General features: G+C 41.7%; 2 protein-coding genes across 6 annotated transcripts in view; one reads left to right on the top strand and one right to left on the bottom strand.

Annotated features, from left to right (window-relative positions):
• Positions 1-1,237: 1,237 nt before the first annotated feature.
• Senp8 (SUMO peptidase family member, NEDD8 specific) lies at positions 1,238-11,157 on the bottom strand. 2 transcript variants are annotated; one of them, XM_041679693.1, is made up of 3 exons: positions 11,110-11,157; positions 3,627-3,731; positions 1,238-2,455 (listed from the first exon to the last, which is right to left on the bottom strand). In XM_041679693.1, exon 3 carries the CDS (start codon positions 2,417-2,419, stop codon positions 1,775-1,777), a length of 645 nt encoding a protein of 214 aa, XP_041535627.1. In that variant the 5' UTR covers positions 2,420-2,455; positions 3,627-3,731; positions 11,110-11,157; the 3' UTR covers positions 1,238-1,774. The 2 variants fall into 2 exon arrangements, with proteins under 2 accessions (XP_041535627.1, XP_041535626.1); XM_041679692.1 differs by lacking the exon at positions 3,627-3,731.
• Positions 11,158-11,416: 259 nt separating this feature from the next.
• Myo9a (myosin IXA) overlaps positions 11,417-17,532 on the top strand; it is a 199,273-nt gene continuing 193,157 nt past the window's right edge. For all 4 annotated transcript variants that reach the window (XM_041679416.1, XM_041679418.1, XM_041679417.1 and 1 more), the window contains exon 1: positions 11,417-11,898. The gene's annotated coding sequence lies outside the window, so the exon portion shown is untranslated. The remainder of the gene's footprint in view (positions 11,899-17,532) is intronic.

The following is a 17,532-nucleotide window of genomic DNA, read 5'->3' as shown; positions in this document are numbered from 1 at the left end:
CCCACCCTACACTTACGTCCCCTCTCTGTTTCATCTGTTCCTGTTTTTTGTCTCCTATCTTTCATTTAGCCTTTTGGTTTGAAAGTACTAACTTGAGATGGAAACTTTTTTTTTTCCCTTTTCTAACTTGTTTCAGATCCCATTCACGGAAGTCTGTTTATGTAGCTTGTTCTTTTACACTGTCACCATCTTCCCTTTCCTGGCTCCAGGGAACTGAGTTACTACTTCTGTGCTTGCTGACTGGCAAGGTTATTCTGGGCCATGAAGGCTGGGGTCAGGGTTAGAGGGCAGAAGTAGCTGAAATGAGTTTCAGTTAGTGAATCACATCTTTAGTTTTATTTTTTTTAAGATTTATTTGTGTATTCTATGTATATGAGTGCTCTGTCTTCATGCACACCAGAAGGAATCTGATCCCTTTAGAGATGGCTGTGAGCCACCATGTGGTTGCTGGGAATAGAACTTAGGACAAAAAGCAGTCAAGTGCTCTTAATTGTTGAGTCATCTCTGCAGCCCCCACATCTTTGATTTTTACATCCTATATGTATTGCAAATTGTCATCAGGGACCCAATTAATGTGTGTGCCCAACTTGTTGTGTAAATTAATCAAAATAACTGAAAACTGTCAACAGTGTTGTGGGGATACTATTTCCTTTCGTCTTGGTTTCACAGCTTCACAATTATACTGTCTGCATTTTGAATGGAGTTTGAGAAAGGTGTTTTTTTCTTCCTTTATATTTAAAAAATAAACTGGCTCTATGTTTCAGATCATTAATGGTCTGGAGATTACCATAACTAAAACCAATTTTGCCAGATTAGTATAAAAGCTATAGCTACCAAAAAGTAGAACTATGTCTGAAAAAACACCTAATCCTGGTTAATTATCAACTATTGAGTTTTAGAACCAAAGCATGTTCAATAAAAGGAGGGGATATGTGCATGGCTAACAGACAAGGCAAAGAAAAGTCATGATCAATCTAGAGTAACCAATTCACCCACTCCCTGAGCCCATCAAGCGTACATTACACACCACAGTGGGTTTAGTTTGTTTGTTGTGTGTCTGTGCATGTGTGCGCGCATGCATGTTTTAAATTTTCTGCAGGTTGGGACTGAATCCAGGACTTCTTGCACACCACAGCAGGTGCTCTACTGCTACCTCATGTCTCCAGCCCAGGCATTTATTTTTAATGAAGTTCCCCTTTCTTAAAGCATTCCAGGAATCAGAAGAAGATGGGCTAAAGTCATCTTTATTAAATATTTGCAGATGGGAAAGGCTTTGCATCAGAATTGTCTTATTTCTATAATATGAAGGCCCTAAATGGAGTTAGGTCATGATCCACTTCCAATCAATGGCTTGCAACAAGATTTTGTTTCTTTTGCTGTTTTCTTCATGCACGTCTTAGACTCCGTATGTCATAGGTTTGCTTTAGAATGTTGCTCTTCCATTAGAGTAAGCCAGAGGAGAGGAGAGACCAAAAGGAAATTAATGTTATAGCAAGAAGAAAAGAAGAATCTTCCCTGAAACTGTGTAATGAGTGTTTTTATTTTTTTTTAAGGTTTTGGTACATTAAGTTCAAGACATTTTCATAGAATGGACTGCTCTTTTCGGGGTTAAAGTGAAACTTCCCATTCATATAATGCAGAGGTTGACATTTTTTTTCAAGAAAACAAAAGTAGGAATAGTGAAGTTTCATCTACTAGTGGTTTTCCCGCAGGCACTGAGGCTGTCACCACAGGGAAGGGCAGAAAGAGGAGACTTCATAGACTTCTTCAGTAGCTACTTCTTCTTTTTAGCAAGTCTGGTGATTAGATCTTTCCATTCTCCCCTCTTCTTTGTGATGTATGTCGGGGTGAGTAGCTGCAGTGGGGATTCTGGCTGTCGTCTAAAGAAGTTCTGACACAAGGCCTCGGTGTTGCATATCACGTACATCCCACAGTCATAGCTGTTTTGTTGAGCTGGGGCTTTCTCTTCCACAAAGACCAGTTTGTCTCCTCTGCTCCCTAAGAAAGCCTTCAGTTTCTCTGCCACCTGTTTTGCATGGATTGAGTTGCTTCTGCTGTGGGAATCATAATGAAAGAAGCTATCTTCATCTTGGAGATAAACCAACAAACTCCAGTGGGTACCCCCAGCTGCCTGGTTGGAATTATCGTTGATGGCTAAAAATACAACTCTCTTGTGGGGAAGGTCTAGGGGCTCGAGGAACATGGCGATCTCTGCAGGGCTGCTGGTGCACTTAATGAACTGGGTAACTTCGGGACTGATGAAGCAGACATGGTCCGAGCAATCATGAAACTGACTGTTGGCAAAATATTCGAAGGCAAACCCAATAATATGATCATTGAGCCAGCTTGGAGGGTCCAATAGAGAGACATCTGACTGCCGCAGCAGACTGTCCATATAACTCAAGACTATTGGGTCCATCCTGTATTGAGCAGGGCTTCTCAAAAATCCCAGAAACTGGAGGAGAGTCAGAAGACAATATTTACTGTTGAATATGATATTAGGTTATAAAACAATAGCTACTCTTACAGGATTATTGTAAAGATGACATATAATTATAAAGTCTTTATCAATAATTTCCAACAATGCTGACATCATAAAACACTAAAGTTGGGTGGTGGCAGCACACATCTTTAATCCCAGCACTTGGAGGCAGAGGAAGGCGGATCTCTGAGTTCGAGGTCAGCCTGGTCTACAGAGCGAATTCCAGTACAGCCAGGGATATGCAGAGAAACCCTGTCTAGAAAAACCAAACTAACAAAATTAACTAATTAATTAAAAAACACTAAAGGAACTTTAGCTTATATACTGGATATGAACAATTAGAATAAAAATGAAAAGTTTCAAGCAGTGTAGAATTTTAATTTTATATTTAAATGTAGAGAGAGATTGGTTAAAATTATAGCTGAGATTTTTGCAAAAAAACAGAGCAGTAAACACATTCTAACTCTAATGAATACATGTGGTCATGCACATGCCATGATGCACATGTGGCCATCAAGGGACAAGCTGCCGGAATAAATTTTCTCCTTCCAGCATGAGGAGTCAGGGCACCGAACTCAGGTGATCAGGACTGCACAGCAGTGCCTTTTCCTGATAATCAATTTTTCTGGCCTACTGTCTTGGTTTTGGTGACTGGTTAAAAGAGCATCTTAAAAAGGAACATTTCCCTGCAAAATTGGCCAAATAAATTTCCTTGAAGATAATTAAAGAGTTTATTTATTTTAAACAAGCTCTCACTATGTAGACATGGTTGGCCCAGAACTCAATACGAAGATCAGGTTTGTTTTGAGCTCAAACAAATCCATCTGCCTATGCCTCTTGAGTACTAGGATTAAAGGCATGCATCAAATAAGTCCATTTAAATAATTAAAAACATTGTATACATAATATACATATTATCAACGAGCTAATACTATAGATACAGTCAGAAAATCCAGCTAGTATTACAAACAATTATAGCAAATGAGGGATGGAAACAAAACAGCCATTCACATTCATCTGTTTAAATAACAGGCTGGTTAACTTAGAGGAAACACAGACAAGATGTCTCATGGGAATTAATATCCTTGTGAAACAATCAAGGGTGTGCTAACAGGCAAATCTGCAGGTGTGCAAGATGGCTTACTTGAGCCTAAAGACTCAACTGAGGTAACGGTTAATTGCTGTGCAGTAGCCCGATCACTCAGCAGAACTTCTAAAAACACAGACCAGGAAAAGGATCATAGGCAGACTGAAAGAACAAAACAAAGCAAAATATAAGAACACAGAATGATGATACCAATTTAACCAATTCTGATCATTAGATCAAGTATTTTTATCATTTGGTTATACTACTAAAGCCATGCAAATTTGATATAACCAATTTCATGTAATCAAACCATACAAAATTACAACATTGTACACAAAGTTAAGCATTGTGGTGCACACCTTTGTTCACAGCACTCAGAAGGCAGAGGCAGGTAGATCTCTGAGTTCGAGGCCAGCCTGCTCTACAGAACCAGTTCCAGAACAGTCAGGGCTATACAGAGAAACCTTGTTTTGATGAACCAAACCAAACCCTTAAAGAGTTGTACATAAAAAATACCTTTCAAGAAAAACTGTTAAAGTAAAATGAGGTGATTAATGATGTGTAGAAGACAGTCTTATATACACACAGCATGTGATAATCTGAACGACTTAAAAAACAATATAAGGCTGCTTCTGAGAAACTACATGTATTTTTGCATACATATACACCCAGCACAAAAGCAAGAAATGGGGCGGGGGGGGGGAAGGAAGGAAAGAAAAAATAGCTAGAGTTCAGACAAACTGGAGTCAGGGGTGAAGTTAACGAGGCATAGAGCACATTGGTTATTGGTGAGCCACCGACGTGGCTCTAAGCTTTTGGCAGCTAACCAGAGAGTTAAGTTAAATATTCACAATGTCCATAAGGCAAAGAGAAAATGCTTACTCAGGGAGGGAACAGCATTCTTTGTATTAACATCTAATAGTTTATTATTATTGTTGCTTTGTGTTTTGAGTCAGGGTATAACACTATAACCCAGGATGGCCTGGTACTTGCCCTGTAGCTCGGGCTGGCTTCAAATTCATAGTAATCCCGTCTAAGCCTCCCATGAGTTGGGATTATTAGCATGAGCTACCACTTCAGGCTTTTGAAAGTTTTTTTTTCCAAGATATTTTCATAAAAGCAAACATGGTACACCATAATTTGTGCATTCCACATCATCTTTATGACAGATGTAAAAGTTCAAATAAGATTGTTTTAAAGATGATCCTTATAGTTGGGCAGTGGTGGCACACACCTTTAATCCCAGCACTTGAGAGGCAGAGGCAGGTGGATCTTTGTGAGTTCGAGGCCAGCCTGGACTACAAGAGCTAGTTCCAGGACGGGCTCCAAAACACAGAGAAACCCTGTCTTGAAAAAACAAAACAAAACAAAACAAACAGACAAAAAACAACAAAAAAAAATGATCCTTTTAGCCGGGTGGTGGTGGTGCACACACACTTATAATCCAGCAATCCAGAACAGGCTCCAAAGCTACACAGAAACCTAGTCTCGAAAAACCAACCCCTACTCCCCAAAAGATCCTTTTACTATTATTAAGCCGGAGCCTTTAAACCCAGCACTCGGGAGTCAGAGGCAGGTGGATCTCTCTGAGTTTGAGGCCAGCCTAGTCTACAAAGCAACTTTCAGGACAGCCAGGGCTACACACAGAAACCCTGTCTCGAAAAACAAAACAAACAAACAAATTAAGCCTGATGACAAATGACAGTATAGTTTGTTTGTCAAGTGCAACTTGGTGGAGGCTAAGTGCTTGGACTTAATATAAAAATACCTTATTGGGTTGGAGAGATGGCTGAGCTGTTAAGAGCACTGGCTGCTCTTCCAGAGGTCTTCAGTTCAATTCCCAGCAACCACCAAGGTGGCTCATAACTATCTGTAATGGAATCTGATTCCCTCTTCTGGTGTGCTTGAAGAAAAAGTACACACATGCGTACACACACACACACACAAATCTCTCTCTCTCTCTCTCTCTCTCTCTCTCTCTGGTTTTTCGAGACAGGGTTTCTCTGTAGCTTTGGAGCCTGTCCTGGAACTAGCTCTTGTAGACCAGGCTGGCCTAGAACTCACAGAGATCTGCCTGCCTCTGCCTCCCGAGTGCTGGAATTAAAGGTGTGTGCTACCACCGCCTGGCAATAAATCTTAAAAAGAAAAAAAAAGTTACTATGAAGGGGAATGGCTAGTCACATATGTCAAGCTAGGCTTCTGGACACATGTCTTCTTATATGGCAGTCTGTGGGTTGCAACCACCCTGGGGGTCGCATATCAGATATCGTGTATATCAGATATTTACATGACAATTCATTAACAGTAGCAACATTATAGTTATGAAGTAGTAACAAAATAATTTTCTCGTTGGGGGCGTCACCACAACATGAAGAACTGTATTAAAGGGTTGCAGCATTAGGAAGGCTGAGAACCACTGGTTTATAACATCAATAACTACAGCATAGGGGTGAATGTCAGGATATACAACTTGGTAAATATCTGAGCTGTCTAGCTCTTAGCTCTCCATGACCCCACTTAATAGCCACCTAGAGATAGAAGCTTGCAAGAAAAGCACCCGAATAACAGTTTGCCTCACCTTGGAAGAAGTGACTACAAGACGCCACATGGTGTTCAGTCTGTTACCACTTACCATCTAATCATCTTCTAACCTGTGTTTACACTCCATCTAGTCCCACTTCATTCCAGGCACACTCAAGAGTCTCTACATACTTAGAGACACTTTTCCTATTTATTTACTTTACTTATCGGTTTGTTGATGCAAGGGTTCATGAAGCCTAAGATGGCCCCAAACTTAGGCCGATCCTCCTGCCTTAGCCTTCTGGGTGATGGTATTACAGGTATGAGCTACCATACCCAGTGAAGTTCACATTTTATTCAAATAGTTTTTGTGGTTTAGGGATTAGCTCAGAGGCAGAATGTTTGCCTAGTATGTACACAGTCCTGTGTCTGATCCCCAGCACCAAAAACTGAGGGGAAAGTTTTGTGTTTTGTCTGAGTTTTGAAATACCCAGTGTGGTGGTTGTAGAGATAGTTCAGCAATTAAGAGTGCTTACTACTCTGTCAGAGGTCTAGAGTGAAGAACTCAGCATACTCAATGCCTTTAACTTTAGGGGATCTGATGCTCACTTCTCTGTACCCTTGAACACACACACAGGCAAAGAGACACAGACAAAACAGACAGACAGACAGAGACACACAAATTAAAAAAATCAAGTATGTAGGCCAAAGATTGATTTGATTTTATACAGTGTGATTACGATTAACTCCCTGAATTATAATGAAAATAGAACTAAGCTTAGGCCAAACTACTCTGGCCAAGAAAAGAACTCTAAACATTCAACCTAAACACATTTGGTTCTGTTACTCATCAGTTATATAACCATAAATAAATTACTTTTATTAAGTCACAGTTTCCTCTTTTGTAAAGTGAGATTATTAATAGACAATTTTTGTCATAGGGTATCTGTCACTGGAAAATGAAGATAAAAATTACAACAGAAGGTATTCTAGATATCTAACATGTCATCAAAAATTTTACATCCAGAGGCTAGGGAGATGGTTCAAAAATAAGACTTGAAAATAAGTTGGCTTTTACAAGCATTAGAAGATTAGATCTAGCTGGGTGGTGGTGGCACATGCCTTTAATCCCAGCACTCAGGAGGCAGAGGCAGGTGAGTTTAAGATCAGCCTGGTCTACAAGAGCTAGTTCCAGGATAGGCCAGCCTCAAATTCTCTAGGATCCTCCATCTTTACCCTCTCAAGAGCTGAGAGTATAGACAGTCAATACTCTATTGAGCTTCAAGAGTCAATGCAATTTTTCAAAATTAGGTGATTAGCTAATACTTTCATTTCTACCCTACTATCCCCAGACAGGGTCTTGATATATATATCCTTGGCTGTCCTGAACTTGTTTTGTAGATCAGGCTGGCCTTGAACTCACAGAGATCTTCCTACCTTTGCCTCCTATATTCTGGGCTCAAAAGCCTTTGCCACCACTCCCAACTCTATCTTCCCTTTTGACAATTAACCTAGGTATGATTCTGCATTAATTTTTTTTCCAAATAGAACTGTAACTACATTCTTACAAAACTTTAACATCTCATTATCTTCAGCTTAGCATATATATTTTCAACAAAAGCTCCAATTTACTGTCCTGAATAATCTTCTAGAATTGTAATTACATATATATGCATTCACAAGTTTACTGCCAGTGAAGGTTCTGGCTATTAGGGAACAGTGGGTTATTATTGGATTAGTTGATGCCCCAGGGGTAAAGAAGAAACAGAAAAGTAACCACTTCCCTGTCCTCACCCCAACCTATGACCTTTCCCAAACATGGATCTGATGTGCCATATTCTTGCTTGGAACTATTCCACTGGGGTATTCGGAAACTAGAGATCAACAGAGCATGGTGTGATTAAAATTTAAGGGTTCAAAGACCTTGGACTAGGAAGAAATGTACTTTAATTTTCAATTAATTCTGGCTCAAAGTTAGCATTTCTTCAATAATTGTAGGTAATCACTGTAGTATTAGCAGTATGTCTTTGTCACTAAAAATCTGATTTTTTTTTTGTTTTGTTTTTTTGAGACAGAGTTTCTCTGTGTAGCTTTGGAGCTTGTTCTGGAAATTGCTCTGTAGACCAGACTGGACTCGAACTCACAGAGATTTACCTGCTTCTGTCTCCTGAGAGCTGGGATAAAAGGCGTGTGCCACCACCGCCTGGCAAAATCTGATATTTTTACATTATAGTAAAGTTATTGCAGGTATCTCAATATAATTTATACTCATTACTCCTTTGACATTATATAATTAGGCCTGTTGTGACATGCTAATTAATGCATAAAGAAGTACATCTGTAACTACACTACTTGTTTTAAGGTGTTTAAATACTTCACATTGGCTTCTTATTTCTAAGTATTTTATTGTATACCCTTAAATGAATTTTCTGAGATCAGGTTGACAGACCAAACTGCCAAAGGAATCTAGATTGTAAGAGGTTAAGAGTTTTTGTCATTTATATTAATAAATTGCTTAAGGTAGATAACTTAAGTTCTGTGATGTAGAATTTAAGGCTCCTCATAATATATTCACACATTTTATCATCTTCATCTTTTTCCCACCCCTACTGCGCTGCTGCCACATCAGACAACACTCTTATCTGGAGGCAGATAGACAGGTTTTTTTTTTTTATTAATCCTAGTTAATATACAGCTCTTTCCTGAGTGCCAAGTTTATTATACTTTGTGATTCTAAGAGGGCTGCGTTTTAAACATCTTTGTATCTTGTTCTTAGATGATTAATAAATTAGCAAGATACTTAGAATTGTCAAGGCAGAGCCAGGCGGTGGTGGCGCACGCCTTTAATCCCAGCACTTGGGAGGCAGAGGCAGGCGGATCTCTGTGAGTTCGAGACCAGCCTGGTCTAAAAGAGCTAGTTCCAGGACAGGCTCCAAAACCACAAAGAAACCCTGTCTCGAAAAACCAAAAAAAAAAATAAAAAAAAAAAAGAATTGTCAAGGCAGTGTATAGGAATGTCTCAGGGGAGTGGATAAAAATGTGGATGTTTCTTGAACTCTAAGACTGGAGATAGCCCTGGGTGGTGGTGGCACACACCTTTAATCCCAGCACTTGGGAGGCTGAGGCAGGTGGATCTCTGTGTTTTCAAGGACAGCCTGGTCTACAAAGTTAGTTCTAAGATAGCCAAGGCTACACAGAGAAACCATTAAAAAAAAAACCCCTAAAACCAAAAGACTGCACATAGCTTATAAAATTTGGCTGTCAGGAAGAGGAATGGGCAGTAACTGAGGTGGATCTGATTAGGATTGGAGATGGGACGCAGAACTGGTGGTGGATGCAGGGAGGATCTGAAAGTTTAAGGCCTTCCTAGACTACAGGACAAATTCAAGGTATGCCTGCCCTGTTACAAAACCAAAACCAAAAAGCAGAAAGAGGGTTGTGGATATAGTTCAGTGGCAGAGCTCTGCCTAGCATGCACAGAGCCCTAGGGACAAACCTCCTGCCTCCTCCCTGCCTCCCCTGCACAGGGAACAGTGTTGATTGGAAGGCAGTAGAGGCTTCTCTTCTCTCAGTTCCCAGAGCAGTCATTACTTTCAATATTCTGCTCAAGCTCCTCATCTTATCTACAGCTCTTTGTCAAAAGATTCCAACTTTAAGGTTGTGAGATCAACTCGCTTAACTTCGTTTCGGTTCCCAGTTCTCACAACCACTTCACCCTTATCACTGGTTGCCTGGGGAACTACAGTTTAATGGTGATGGGGGGGGGGGGGAGAGACACAACAACATTGGTTTTACTTAAAAATAGTAGCATCAGGGCGATGCTAATGGACAGGCTGGTGTTCTAGCATTATTCTCCGCCCTTCCTCACCCTCCTGTCACTAACAGGCTCCGTGTCAAACCTTCAGCCCACCCCCAGGAAGGACCGACCAGAGCCTAGCTAAACTATTTTTTTTTTTTGATAAAGGGTTTCTCTGTAGCTTTGGAGCCTGTCCTGGAACTAGCTCTTGTAGACCAGTCTGGCCTCAAACTCACAGAGATCTGCCTGTCTCTGCCTCCCGAGAGCTGGGATTAAAGGCATGCGCCACCACCACCCGGTTTCTATTCTGTTTTTTGAGACAAGGTTTCACTATGTATCCCTGCTAGCCTGAGACTCCCTATGAAGACCAGGCTGGCTTGTCTTTGCTCCCAAATGCAGGGATTAAAGGCGTGTTCCACCATATCTGCCTTTTTTTTTTTTTTTTAAAACTGGCTTCCTATTTAGCGATCCAACTGTCTTACTCTTTCAGGAGCTGGGATTACAGGCCAGACAATTCAGGTAACCGGTCATCTTTTAAGACAGCCTTTGTGCCTACATTTGGTTCTTCATTTCCCTCACTCGTTCTAGTAAGTTTTTTTTTTTTTTTCTCTTGTGATCAAGATTTTGCTATTTACTCTGGCTGGCCTCAAACTCGCCACATAGTCTGGTTGTTATAATTGGCGGTATACGCTAGGTATATGGCAACCCCCTTGCTTTTTAGTCTTCTAGGTCGCTATCACATGCTTTTTTGTACTAGCCATTCTCATGGCCATGTTACTTTTCCCACTTTCTTCCGACTAGTTACGGGTTCTAATACAAGTTTCCAACAGGCCTGAAAGCTATTTGGGAAAAGTCCTCTGCAATCATGGATTCCCCCAGTTTGTGTTCAGATCATCCTGTGTTATTTTATTGTGTTACCACTGAGGATTCTTTGTTTCCTACATCACAGCGCCTCGAAAAACTGAGATTATTTCATTTCCTTCTGATATGGTGGGGCTTACAGTACAGAAGCAACTCAGTGAACAGTCTGGAATGAATGGAAAGAAATACTTGGACTCGAGGGCGGGGACAAGGGGGGGCATGCGTGTGTGGAAAGGGGCGGCGCTGAGAATCCAGCCGCAGAATGGGGAAGGGGCTGGGATACGCTAGAGTCTGCGTAGACCGCGAAGCGACTCACTGTTTCCACAAACTGAGACAAACCCAAGTGGGGAGGAGGCATCTTACCTATTCCTCAGGCCTCACCAACCCAACCAGCCTTCAGGGATCTCTGTGCTGGCCGGAAAATGAGACCTAAGGTCGCAAACTCAGAGTTTGCCTCTCCAACCTTACGACACTTCTGCATAGAAGCCGAGAGATTCTAACAAGGAGGTCTCAGCACGGCCGTAAAGTGAGGAAGGAAAAGGGAGGCGGGGCCAGCCGGGGGTGGGGGGAACGGGGCGTGTCCGCGCAAGCGCATGCCGCACGCTCCAGTGGCGTCACGTGCGGAGGCGGGGCCGGGCGGGGCCGACCCGGGCTTGGCAGCAGGGGGCGTGGGAGGTGAGTGCGCGCGCGCCTGCTCGTCTGCCGCTGGAGAGTCGCGCGGGGCGGGGCCGCGTGAGCGGGGTCGGGGGCGCGGGCGCGCAGGCCCAAGCGGACTGGAGACGCAGAGGCAGTTGGCGGTGGCTGACGGAAAGTCCTGGCAGGACTGGGAGGGACTGCGGCGCAGATACCGGTCCCGCGGGCAGAAGCAGAGACCGCGGGTTGAGGCGGCCGTTCCAACGCGTGCTCTCTAGGCGGGGTGCGGCGGGGATGTGCCTGCCCCGGCCGGGCGGAGTCTCTGTGACAGGGCGGGGGATGCGCGGACGCCGCTTGCTCGGACCCTAGGGCGGCTGGGCCCACCCTCGCGGAACCGTCCGACCCCCGGCGGCCTCGGCCTCTGCTGTTTTTGTCCGGCCTGACCCTGGAAACCGAGGGTGGGAAGCGGCTACTGCAGAAGAGGAAGGGGCTGTGGTGGCCACCGCGGCACAGCCCGAGGTAAGACCCGCCCCAGCGCCCAGCGGCCCTGCCGCCTGGCCTGGCCCGGCCCACGTCTCCCGCTCGACTCTTTGGCTCCCGGCAGGCTGCCCCGCCCCGCCTCGGCGGAGACGCCCCGCGAGCGGCTCTGCCTCTGTAGCCTGGCGAACGCCCGAATGCGGCCGGAATCCCCCTCTAGACTCTGCTCCCTCATACCTTTCATTGACCAGACAACATTCTGTCCAGCAGCGGCCGCGGCGATTCTTGTCACCCCCCACCCGCCCCCCCTGCTGCTAGAACCCCTTTCGACTCTCTTAGGACTCTGATTGTAGCCTCTAGACTCCGTTACGTCTGGACGGATCCCAGTCCCGGGGCCACGGCCACTAGTGCTTCCTACCCCATTGCAGCGTCCCAGATCTTTGGTTCTCCTACGAATCATCGCTACCCCTGCCTTCGTAGGGTCCCTTCCGCAGCTTACTTCCAGTCGGGTTGGCTAGCTTTTCCTCCTACCCATACAAGCTTTCAGATAGCCCCAATGTCATGATGCTGTTACCTAGTAGGTCTCGGGTCAGCCCTTCAAATCACCAACATAGTCCTGGATCTCCTCCATTCCCTGGTGGTGTGTACCTTTTTTTTTTTTTTTTTTTTTTTTTAGAAGATCACTCCTTAAGCAAACCGTGCTACCTGTTTTCTACCCAGTCGGGATCTTTTCTTCGCTTGTAAAGAAATTTCCAGGAAAACTTAAAGATTATTTACTTAGTCCAGTATATTCACGCTGTTGGATATTATAAGCGGTCAGACTGAGACCCATGTTTGGACCCTTTGGGCGGGCTGCTGAAAGGAAGAGAGGGAAGAGTGTAGAATCTCAGAGAAGGAGGGTGTGTGTACCATTACAAGGTCGAGCAGCTTGCTTGCTCCTCATCTTGCCTTAGTAGAACGAAAGAACTAGTCTAAATCAGACGCTTTAGGGGCTTCTGTAAGGATTAAGTTGCATTATGCCAATGAAGATAAGCAAGTCTCTATATAGTATTTATCTCACCTCTTTGTAGATTTATACAGAATTTTAAATGTACTGTTTTTGAACTTGTTAGGAAAACAGGGTTTATAGCTGTTCACCCCTGAAGACTAAGGTTGTTCAGTAATTTTTAACCAACGGATGTTGCTGTCTTCTCCACGGGGCAGATATAAATGTCATTCAGTGTCGAAGTCATTGCTAATAGCCTTCTCAGTAGTAGTAGAATAATGAATAAAATGTTTGTTGAAGCTGTACTCCTGAGATGCAAAAAAGGAAATGTAATGTTAAATTAAGTGTTAAGGGTATAATTTTAATGTTGATGCAAGGGTGAGGGATAATAAGATCTTTGTAGTTAGTACTTAAAGTTTTATTTTTTTCATTGTGTGTGTGCCTTCGTGTAATATAGGGAGAAAAATCAATTGAATTATAGGTACTAGTGAGACACTGTTTAAAAGTCGAAAGGGTCAGAACAATAATGTAGTTCTAAAAAAGTTTAATCTCCAGCCTCTCATTTTCTATTTTTCAGCTTCTGTAACTGGTATGGGGTGATATTTCCAGCATTTACAAGCTTATATCTACTTACAGTCTTAAGATACAGAAGTTACACACAAATGGTTCTGTTTTCAAATAACACTGCTAAGTGCCCGTTATCATTCAGCAATAGTATGCATGGAAAAACCTCATTTACTGACTGATAGCATTCCATTTTGATGGATATGGATTTATTTTCAGTCCTTTTCCAAAATTTTCTGAATGCTTTATTTTAAATGTATGTTCTGTTATGTATAAATGATTTTCGATTTGAAAAAAAAATCTGATTTTTGTGATGAACCTATACAAAGAAGATTAAGTGATGTTCTTGTTGACTTTCTGAGATATACAAAGAAGTATATCTAAGTGATGTTCTCATTGACTTTCTGAACAACTGTCGACTAATTTTGGTGGTGGTTATATTTATCAGAAAAATGTTCAGGTTTGTATTTTTAAAAGTCACTTTAGAGCAGATTAAAAGTAGAATAAAGTTGCTGAGCAGTAGTGGTGGTACACACCTTAGATCCCAGCACTTGGGAGGCAGAGGCAGGTGGATCTCAGCAAGTTTCAGGACAGCCAGGACTGTTACACAGAGAAACCTTGTCTTGAAATATCAAAAAACAAACAAATAAAATAGAATAAGCTAGTTGACTAGTCTTAGTGATCTGAGGGAAGAGAATACAGAGAGGACAGAATTCTAGATATCTTGCTAATCTTTTCCCTTATAAGTGGGGGCCACATGATGAATATTTTTACTTCATGACAGAAGGATAGGTTCAGTTGTGACATGTTAAATTATTGGCTATTAGACAGATGAATTTGTGACTGAAATTCATAAAATGGGGTTTGTGTTAGTAGTAAATTTTGCAAGCAAAGATGTATATAGAGGGAAAAGATTTCTGGCAGAAACCATAGTTAAAGCTCATAAAAACCTAGATTAAGTTCTTTTCAAAAGTTTTATTAGTGAAAACCACAACCTAATGTGTTATTTTTACTACTTTTTAGTATTTCTGTTACTTTTTAGAATCTTATTTTTATTTCTTAGAGTATGTCTTTGTGCGCTTATGTGCATGAGAGTGTTTGGAGCCAAAAGAATGTGTTAGAACCCCCCCTGAAGCTGGAGTTAGAAGTAGTTAAAGCAGCTGGACAGTAGGTTCTAGGAACCTTACTAGGGTCCTCTGCAAGAACAGGATGAACTCTTAACCTCTCAGGAACCTCTCCAGTCTCACTATTACTATTTTTTGTGATAGGGTCTCATGTCCCTCAAAACTCATGTAGCCCAGGCTGGTCTTGAACTCTTTAACTCTACCTCTGGAATGCTGGGATTGCATGAATGTGCTGCTGTCTCTTTAATGCAGTGCTCTAGACTGAACCCAGGACTTTGTGAATTGAATGCCAGGCAGACACTATCAGTTGAGCTGTGAGATAGTGTCTTTCCATTTAGTATAGTTGTCCTAGAGTTCTCTATATAGCCTAGGCTGGTTTCAAACTCTTGAGCACACTAAGATTAGAGGTGCTAGCACACAGTGCTAATGTAGGACTTTAAATTTGAATTAATTTAGTGATATACAGTTTATGAAGAGATGGTATAAATTCATTGTTTTTGTTTTGTTTTTAATTTGATGGTGATTTGCTGCTTTGTATATAGCTGCTGATGTATTTTGAACTCTGGGGCTCAGTTGATCTTGCCTCAGCTACTTAATTAGGTAGTTGGAACTGCTAATTTGCACCATTCTGCTCAGCTAAACTTAATATGTTTCAAAAGACATATTAGTTAAGTAGAAATTAGTAATATATGCCCTATTTTTCTCATCATTTTGAATTATGCAGATCTTTATCCAATCTTTATTATTTTTTATTTAATTATTTTAATTTTTACCATGTATGTGTCTACCAGTGTCAGTGTCAGTTGATGCCGGAAAAAGGCATCAACTCCCCTAAAGCTGGAGTTATAGGCATTTGTATGCTGCCTGTTAGAGGTGCTGGGGTTTGAACTTGCATCCTCCGCAAGAGTAGCAAGTGCTCTTGTCTATTTCAGCCTCTCAGTCATTACATTTTCAAAGGGGAACAGAAAGTTTGAGAGTAAGTTGGCCAAGGATATTAAATATTAAGTTTAAAAAAAAATTGAATGATTGATTTTTTTAGGAATATTAATAGTTTGAAGTAAACAGTCAGACTACTTTTCAGATTTTTTAAAAATACATCAACTTGAGTCAAGCATGGTATTAGAGAACTGCAGTTCCAAGTGCATGCCTTTAATCCCAGCACTTGGGAGGCAGAGGCAGGCAGCTACAGAGAAATCCTATCTCGAAAAACCAAAAAAAGAAAAAAAAAAAAGGTCTGCAGTTCTATTACTGAGGGAGCCTGAAGCAGGATTGCCAATAATTCAAGGCAAGCCAGGCTGAGTAGAAAGACTGTCTCAAAAAGAACAAACAACCCACAAAGCAACAACAAAACATAACTCCCCAACCAACCGAAAGCATTCCAGTGTAATGTATTGATCCCTGCGTCTACAGAGGCTGTCTAGAACTCGTGCCTTTGCTTTACACCTCATCTGGTAAAAGACCTCTGTGGTGGTGTCACATTTCCTAAGTACTCCAACCCAAAAATAAAACAGAACTGTCTCTGCCTCTCTTCCCCACAAAAGTAGGAACGGTAGAACAGACAGAAACGGCTATTCAATTTATCTTGATTTCTTATCTTGATTAATGGCACCCTCTGTTCTCATCAATTTTTTAGGAACTCATAAAAATTGTCTTTTATTCTATTTAGTTGTACCACTAATATCCAGTTTGCCTTTCTTTTTTTTTTTTTTTTTTGTTTTTTTTTTGAGACAGGGTTTCTCTGTGGCTTTGGAGCCTGTCCTGGAACTAGGTCTTGTAGACCAGGCTGGTCTCGAACTCACAAAGGTCCGCCTGCCTCTGCCTCCTGAGTGCTGGGATTAAAGGCATGTGCCAGCACTGCCTGGCTCAGTTTGTCATTATTTCTTGCACCTTCTTTATCGTAATATTTCACAACCTTCTTTTCTTCTGTATTCTTTCTTTTAAATTCAAATGCCTCTTAGGCTTCTGTGATGCTTTCTAAATGGTTAAAATTTTTGCTTTCTGTCTTCTGCTGTTTGTTTCTTTTCCGTTCTTTGCACTGCTGCCAAAATCAAGTATTCTAAGATACTCTTAGGCTCATCCAGTTGCAAGGAAGAGACTCAGGTTACCTTAAGTAGTTAAAGAGTGCTTTTGGAAACATGCAGAAGGGAGCCCAGTAAAAATGAAACAAGTTGACTTCAAGAAGAAAAGGAACCTATTAAGTTGGAAACAAGAAAAAAAAAGTTGGAAACAGGAGAAGACAGATTTCACTTTATTTTATGATGGTGCTGTGTAGCCCACGAGGTGGCTTACCAGGGAGGATCTTAACCTGCATCTGTGTCCGGCAGGAGAATCAGGGCGACTGCCTGACTCGGCTTCTTTTTCCCAGCATTTTGTTCTGTCTACTCCACCTACCTGATTTTCTGTCCTATTAAAGGGCCAGGGCAGTTTTTTAATTACTTAACCAATGAAACAACAGATAGAAAGATGACCCTCCTCCATCAAGATAATAAAAATCCAGAGTTTTCATTAAGTGTATATATTTATGTAATCAGTACTCAGTACCTCAAAATAGAATATTGTTAGGACTTCACAAACTACTTTATGTCTTCTTCTAATCCTAATCCAGTTCTTAGAGGACTTGATTAGGAAGTCTCAACAGAGGAATCTAAAATGGCTGACAGACACTTAAGGAAATGTTCAACATCCTTAGCCATCAGAGAAATACAAATCAAAACAACTCTGAGATTCCATCTTACACCTGAAAGAATGGCCAAGATCAATAACACTGATGACAACTTATGCTGGAGAGGTTGTGGGGTAAAGGGAACACTTCTGTATAGCTTCCATTTATTCCTCAGTTCTGGCTTTTGTAACTACCACGTCATTAGCACGACAACACCTTGCTTTCTGATTGCTGTCTTTTATTTATTTTTGTTTTTTTTGAGACAAAATTTTTCTGTGTGTAGTCCTGGTTGTCCTGGAACTTGATCTATAGACCAGGCTAGCCTTGAACTCAAAGAGATC

The sequence above is a fragment of the Microtus oregoni genome, unplaced genomic scaffold (assembly GCF_018167655.1).
Source record: "Microtus oregoni isolate MIOR12 unplaced genomic scaffold, Mior012 000032F_ref0000030, whole genome shotgun sequence".
In the NCBI taxonomy this organism is placed as follows: Eukaryota; Metazoa; Chordata; class Mammalia; order Rodentia; family Cricetidae; genus Microtus; species Microtus oregoni.
The sequence above is the reverse complement of the archived record's forward strand: the minus strand, read 5'-3'. Positions and strand labels throughout refer to the sequence as shown.

What these genes read in the sequence shown, in the direction of transcription:
- Senp8 (XM_041679693.1), bottom strand. Translation starts at nt 2,419, where the DNA reads ATGGACCCAATAGTCTTGAGTTATATGGACAGTCTGCTGCGGCAGTCA.